Raw genomic sequence first — 7,570 nt, forward strand, 5'->3', positions numbered from 1 at the left:
AAATGGATCAATTTGTGGACTTGTTTGCTGAGGGATTTTCGAAACCATTTGTTTGAATCTTTTGTTCCAATCTTGGTTTTTTTTTTTTTTTTTTATTGATGAACCAACTTGGCCGGAGCATTAGAAGTTCACTTAATTATCTATTTTCGAGATACTATCCTAAGTTTGTTTCCCTGGATTTAATCTTCCCAAAAATTAGGGAATAGCTAGGATTTTTATTTACTTATTTAAAGATTAGGGAGTCTAATTTTAGATGGAATTTGATTCTTTTATATGTTATATGAATCATATCTTTTTTCACAAATTGAACTGAATGAGTTTGAATTCAAAGACGTTTGAGTGGACTTTTCATCACATGTTCATTCCCTTTTATATTTAGGGAAGTTGGTTACTTTGAAAAACTTTTCATTTAGCAACACAATGCTTGTATTGCTTTTTCACAATCTCGTTTTCAAGATTTAAGCTATTTCTATTTCACTCGTTGCTATTAGAGGAATAGCTTTTACTTTCTTTTTTTCTCACTACTAAGATGTTTCAGTTCTCCAAGTTCTCTTTTACCCACCCATGGATTCTACTGCAGTTTTCATTTCACTCGTTACGATTATAGGAATCGCTTTTTTTTTAATTTTCCTCTCACTATTAAGATGTTTCAGTTCCCCAACTTCTCTTTTACCTACCCATGGATTCTGCTGCATTTGACTATACATTTTCATCATTCTTAAACAAAGCCCGTCTCTCTGTTTCCTATTATTTGAAGACAATAATGCATCTTTTTACCCCTTTTTCGGCATATGGGTCTCATTGTGAGATAAAAAGTCAAAAATCACAGCTGCCACATTTGCAACGGTCCGAAATTGACTTTAAATTAAGCAAAAAAATTGGAAACAGACGGGCAAAAAATTTGCATGAACTTTGAAAAGGGGGATAACAAATTTACAATCAAATGTATGCTGCAAAACAAAGAACAATCGAGAAGGTATGCAAAATATCCAACACTATGGCTTAAATTTGCTCAGAACACATATAGTATAAGATGAGCACCAATAATGATTAGATTATTTTTATAATATATATTTATGTATAGTTTCTCCTTAGTCTACATTTCCAAATACTTCGCCTTAGAATCAGAATTTGGAGTTTTTTTGTATGCATCAGATTTGCACACATTGTGCCCCCCTTTTTTCCCTTGATTAAACGCAACATTAACATTTATTTTTTCAACCCCCTTGCAAGATTCTGGTCTAGGAAAACACAAGAGAAATGAAGAGAAGAAAAATTGTCAATATCGAATTAGTTGATGATTAAAGACATCGTGGGGAGGAAAGACGAGAATAAAGAAAAACAATTATTGCCACCTTTCAAGAAACAGAGTTCTTCTACTGAGTTCGTACTCGCTTCCAAAGCTTGACCCACTCGAGCATATTTTCTGCAGCACGAGCAAAAACAGGATTTGTCGGTGCCAGTTTTTCCTTCACCACTGCAGCAATCTCGGAGACACAATCCTCAGCAGTAGCTGCTGATGCAGACAACCTCAATGATTGAAAGAAAGGAACGACGTCCTCCATCAACTTGACTCCTTCCCATTCTTTCTTTAGACTATCAATGGCATTGCCTCTTTCCTTTCGCCACACATATGGAAGCCCACTCTTCACACCGAGCCTCAGATGATCACAGACAACCTTAACACACATCCCTGTCCATATGTCTTCCACAGTTTCCCACCTAAGGGTTCCTTCCTTTGCCAGCCTAAAAGCCGGAAGTAATGCAGGCCCTACCAACTCACGGTTAAAAGCTATGTTGATACCACTCACGGGCATCATGGTCCTTGACGGTACTGTAAGAACAGCATCAACATATCTAGTGTTCCTTAGCTCTGGCTTCAGGGCCTGTGTAGGAGCATCAAGGTCAGCTAAATTCAACCACAGCCCACATGACAGACCACAATCCACACCACTTCGCAAGCTAAATGGGTAGCCACGAACAAAATCAGTCCCCTTGCAGAACGGATCATAAAGTGTATTGAAGAAAAAAGGTGTAGCTGGGGTTGAAAGGTTGGTGATATGCTGGGCAACAGCATCAACAAAATTCCCAGCACTATCTTTAGCTGGGACGCAGTCATCATCAATGGCAATAATGTATTTCTTGTGGGACATAAGGTAGCCAAAGTACCGGCAAGAGTAGCCAGAAAAAGAAATAGCATTCGACGACAATCCCACAACACCATCTATATCAGACTTGGTATAGAGATCATAGTTAAATCCTGCAGGAATCTCAAGTTTTCCTTTTAGGTTGGGATCTTGGACAATTATTATTTGAAACAGGGAGAACACTGGTCTCCACTCTTCCATGAATGATGTAAGATCTAACTGAAGGGCACCAATCACAATATCCACTTCATCATGGTTAATGCTGATTTCAGACATTTTTCAGAATTCTGATCTAGGAAAAAGTCAAATAGTAAGATCAGGCTGTTCCTTACTCCTTAGAAGGGTATTTACAGGATCACAAGGACAAAGAGCATCAGAATTTCTCAGAGCATCCTGACAAGAATTAGGGAGTTAGTAGAGAGAACCAGTTCCAACTCAATTAGCATAATTCAATTACAGAACGACTTACGAGTGGGAACGACAGGAATCAGAATGTGTTGGATATTAAGTGCCTCAATCACAGAACGGATTTCTTCTTTGCCGGTTATTAGGAACAGCTTTAAAATATTCTAATTTAGTTTACCAGCTTTCAAAGTTCTCTGGGGATCTAGAAAAAAAATCTCATCAAGATATTAATAAACAATGAATGCAGATAAATAATAAAATAATGCAATCATGCCAGAGTTAGCAGAAAAGCGTATAGCAGGATCCATAGGTCTCCTACAAAGGGTGTATCAAGTGATATTCATCACTGAAAAACTTAACACCTGCTTAGTTAAATATTTGTCTAGTGAAAGATCAATAGATCAAGAACATATGTCGCAATCAGAACAAAGATACGAACATATTCTAATAAAAGATAAAAAAACGATGATGACTATGCTCCAGGGGAAAATTACATATTTTGGCCTCAATTGCATCAAGTAATATATTTCTGAAATTTTACTCAAAAGTTGTGCCCTCTTCTATCCACAACCAGACTGTCTAGTCCTGTAACAGTTCCCTTTTATCGTCAACAAGCACCAGAATAATCCTTGCATGGTTCTAGTCCTGTTAACTATTCATCACAAACCTTCAAAAACAGTTTTTTTATGATAAAAGGCATCTTCTCTACATCAACCTTCTAGAATTGGTTATTTCTTTAACCTTTATCATCTCATAATACAAGGCAAGATTTCCATCTATTCCGTACAACATCAAGCATTCATTTTTAAAGAAAACAAACCTAGTGTTGTGTCATCCAAGCATAGATAAAATTATTTGAGTCAACACCAGTCCAAAATCTGGCACATATGCTGTTATTAGATGCTCAGTTTAGTCCATGCAACATGTTAATGCCAAAGTTTCAATTGTCAAATTCAGAAAATTTGACATGCGTTTATACCTTAAATGTGGGGAAAAAATTCCAATATGATAGATGCATTTGACCTCAATTTCTTAATAGCATTAAGCAAAACCTTCTCAATCATCACCATTATGATTATCTTATATTTCACATCTTAACAAGAAACTGCGAATACAAAATGGTACTATAAATCAAATTACTTATTCAGATCAGTTCAAACATGCATTTACACCTCAAATATCGAAGAAAGTTCCAATCAAATAACTTTATTTGAATTTCAACTTCCGAACGATATCTTAAGAGAAAATCTTAACACCATCACCACCACCGTCAATTTTAGCTCAGTCCTCTTACTGACTAACTCCAAAAAGGTAACACTAAAAGTATCCATTATTGGTTCCACTGAAGCCAAGCCTAGATTGATTTTAAATTCTTCCACATAGAGCAAAATTGCATTTATTAAATACCCACATTAGAATTCATGAAATTTTTAACAGTTATATACAAGCATATCTGATCTTCTTCTATATTGAGTTTGATAATATTCTACAGCTAATCTATTGGTGCTTGTATATAACTGTTAAAAATTTCATGAATTCTAATGTGGGTACGATAATCAATTAACAATTAATGAGCTAGAGCAAAGATCTTGACAGCACTCAACTGGTTAATATTATCCTCATAAAGATTACAGACTTAACAAGGTGCATGTTTGGGAAACATTACTTATAACTAATTGTATAACTAATTGTCAAAGTCAACCCTCAGGGATAGCTCGATGGTCAGACTTTGGGTTTGCTCCCTAATGGTCACCAGTTCGTGTCTTATCAAGGTCAATAGGGTGAGTGAGTACCTGACTATAAACTTCAAGACCCCGTGGAATTAGTCAAGGTGCGTGTAAGTTGGCCCGAACGCCCACGGTCATAAAAAAAAAAAATAATAATAATAAATAAATAATAAAAATAATAATTGTCAAAGTCAAACATTAATTCAACCTCGCATTTTGTAGGACTCAGAGCTACTACATAATTATCCACCACTCATTCTTATCACATTATAATTTCAGTAACTCATAATTTTATTCAAACAAGCAATAAATATAGGAATCTCAAGCAAATGACATTTAAGCAACTCAACAAAGTGTGCCTCTCGGAGAAACTCCTACTTACATGAGGAAAGCATCTCAAAGCAGGCACTCTTTGTGCTGGTGCCACTAGTTTTTTTAATTTTCAAGCAATGGGCGGAGTTTAGGTAGAGATATAAGGGGGGATTTCGATAAAGCGAGGGTAGGCTTTCATAGGGCATAGTCCACTGCTTTAATTGAAATTAGACTTTATCCTCAAATTAACATGATTAGTTGACTCTCAAACTTGGTGAATGTGTACATTAAGCAATCAATGGTTCCAGTGAGGTTTGTGCCAGGGGGTTTGCTTTTCTCCTGTATAAATAAGATACCTAAAGGTTGGTAAACCATTAACTTAGTTTTCCTCCACCGGTTTTGACATTCGAAGCAATCCACAGAATGGGGGACTGCCAAAAGTTGGAAGAAACAAAGGCTATGTCCATGTTTCAATCGCCAACTATGATGCACCGACACGAAGCATGTTGGATACACTGACACACAATTTTTCAAAAAAGTAACGACATGACACATCGTCAACACGTTGATTAAATTATTTAAAATTCTTCATTTATATAATATAAATATAATTTTATACTTGATATTAATTTTTTTTGTTGAAATCTTTTAAGTATAAGTACCATTTGTTATTTACTAATAACTTTAGTTAAAAATATATAATATGTTTATTAAAAAAGAAAAATGCTTATGATAGAGCGTTCGAGAAGTGTCGATATCAATATGTGTTGGACACAGACACAGACACGTTATTCTAGTTGAAATGCCTGTGCTAAAAAGATTGTCAGTTATGTGAATCCAGTCCGACTCCATTACCATGTACACATTTCACTTTATCATAATTTTTTTAAAAAGTTCAGATCTAGTGGAGTCTATAAAGTTATTTACTAATACCTTTGATTAAAAAATAAATAATATTTTTAATAAAAAAGAAAAATGAGTACTTATTTGTTATTTACTAATAACTATGAGTTAAAAATATATAATATTTTTAATAAAAAAGAAAAATAGCACTTCACAACCTATGAATTAAAATGCTAACTACTTTGCACCAGTACCAAATGGCTATTTGTGAGAAGATCTTGAATCTCGTCATATAAAATTCATAACTTGAAAGTCGATTAACGAAAGCAACTAGTAAAACAAAGAAAATATACAATGGCGTTTAATTTCATTTCCTAAAGGAGGACAAAAGGTATCCAACCCAAAACTTGTATCGTCTATACTTCCATTTACTAATTCATTTCCTTATCTTTCTCTAATGGTCAGAATAAATCTTCGATCTAAATATCCCGACAAAGGAGAGCGCAAAAACGAAATAAAAGAACAAAACAACAATCCCAATTCACGTCATAATTTTTTAATCGATTCGTCAGATCAAGACAAACCGATCACAGATTATCAAAAGGGCACATAAAGTAATTACACTTATGCACACAATTACACCAACATACATATACAAAAGGGGAACATGTTCTGGAGTGTGTGAAGTGAAACGTACCAAGAAGAGCTCAAGAAGAATCTGCTCAGGGAGAAATGATAGATCTCAAATGCTAGACAGGTTAAAAACAGCAGAGTCGATTGCAAGTGAAACAAGGCTGGGCAGGTTTCTCAGTCATCGATCGCACTTTCTCCGATTCTCACTCCCCCTCTCTACAAGAATTAGTCAAATGATCCAGCAAATTATATTTTTTATGGACAGATAATTCTCGAATATCGCGCAATGTTCTCACCGTCCACCAATTCTTTTGCTTTTTGCTTTCACTTTGCCGGCTGGCATATTTTCATTTTCCATTATTATTTAGCCCTTCTTACAACCCATTCTTTTTTTTTTTTTTGGGGGGGGGGGGGGGGGGGGGGGTTAATTTTAAAAAAATTTTTTTTTTTTTTAATTAACAAAAAGGAATTTAGGTATGGTGGATCTAGAAAGTTTGTGTTGGGCCTTATTCTTTTTATAGATAGATCAATTTAATCGGTCTATCAAAAGTATTAATCGTATAAAGCTTCTATTTAAATGCTTTCATTGCTTTTACTTTTCCAATTACAACAAAGTGCCTTTTTTCCCCTTTCTTGCACCCTACCTTTTATAAGCATTATTCAGTCTGTTTCTTCCTTGTGCTATGTTAGAGTACATTCTTCCATTAAAATAAATTTTCATTTTCACTCGTAATTTTTTCTTACATTATTAACTGTTCATTCTCTAAAAAATTCACTTTTCACAAAATCTAATTTAAATTTTTAAACATAAAACATACCCTTAAAATCATTTCTTACCCTTCACTATCTAACAATATTAACGACATTTCTTCATTTTTCAAGAATATCGCTATTCTCTCATATTTTTAATTTTGAACATCATATTCATCATTCTTCACCTTTAAATTAATTAGTGACTATATAATAATGTAAAATATATTTATACTTCAATTTTTAATAACTGGACTATATTTTAGTTATATGAAATATTCATAACATTATACATTATCACATTTATGTCTTAAACTTTACGCAAATTTCACCAGCACATTTGAACACCTCGTTGGGGTGCAAAAATCGTCAATCGAGAAAAAAGTTTGGCGACTGTTTACACTTCAATGATCAAGCCATCGACCAGAGGAAAGAGAAATGAGTGCAAGAAACGAAAGAGAAGGTATGGCTAAGGTAAAAATAAACATACATTTGGTTGTGAATTGACTCATATATATATATATATATATATATATATATATATATGGAAATGTAAAATTGGTCAAGTGAGTCAATGGGCCGGATTCAAGCTTAGAGCCCCAAAAATATGTTGCTTTATTAAATAGTCCAATCCAATTAAATAATCTATATTGAGCATTTTTCATATTTTTTTTATTCTCAAATTAATTAATATTGTTCCTGATTATAATTTCTCTCAAAAAAATTTAGTATAGAGTAAAAAGACTCATCTTT

General features: G+C 33.9%; 1 protein-coding gene across 2 annotated transcripts; it reads right to left on the minus strand.

Moving 5' to 3' along the window:
* Window positions 1-998: 998 nt before the first annotated feature.
* On the minus strand, window positions 999-6,428 carry LOC111390344 (probable UDP-arabinopyranose mutase 5). Of its 2 annotated transcripts, XM_023015371.1 has the most exons (4): window positions 6,132-6,428; window positions 2,617-2,754; window positions 1,356-2,540; window positions 999-1,241 (listed from the first exon to the last, which is right to left on the minus strand). In XM_023015371.1, the coding sequence occupies exon 3, from the start codon at window positions 2,421-2,423 to the stop codon at window positions 1,377-1,379; it is 1,047 nt and encodes a 348-aa protein (XP_022871139.1). In that variant the 5' UTR covers window positions 2,424-2,540; window positions 2,617-2,754; window positions 6,132-6,428; the 3' UTR covers window positions 999-1,241; window positions 1,356-1,376. The 2 variants fall into 2 exon arrangements, with proteins under 2 accessions (XP_022871139.1, XP_022871138.1); XM_023015370.1 differs by having other exon boundaries at window positions 1,039-2,540; window positions 6,132-6,427.
* Window positions 6,429-7,570: the final 1,142 nt, after the last annotated feature.

Source organism: Olea europaea, unplaced genomic scaffold, assembly GCF_002742605.1.
Source record: "Olea europaea var. sylvestris unplaced genomic scaffold, O_europaea_v1 scaffold673, whole genome shotgun sequence".
In the NCBI taxonomy this organism is placed as follows: Eukaryota; Viridiplantae; Streptophyta; class Magnoliopsida; order Lamiales; family Oleaceae; genus Olea; species Olea europaea.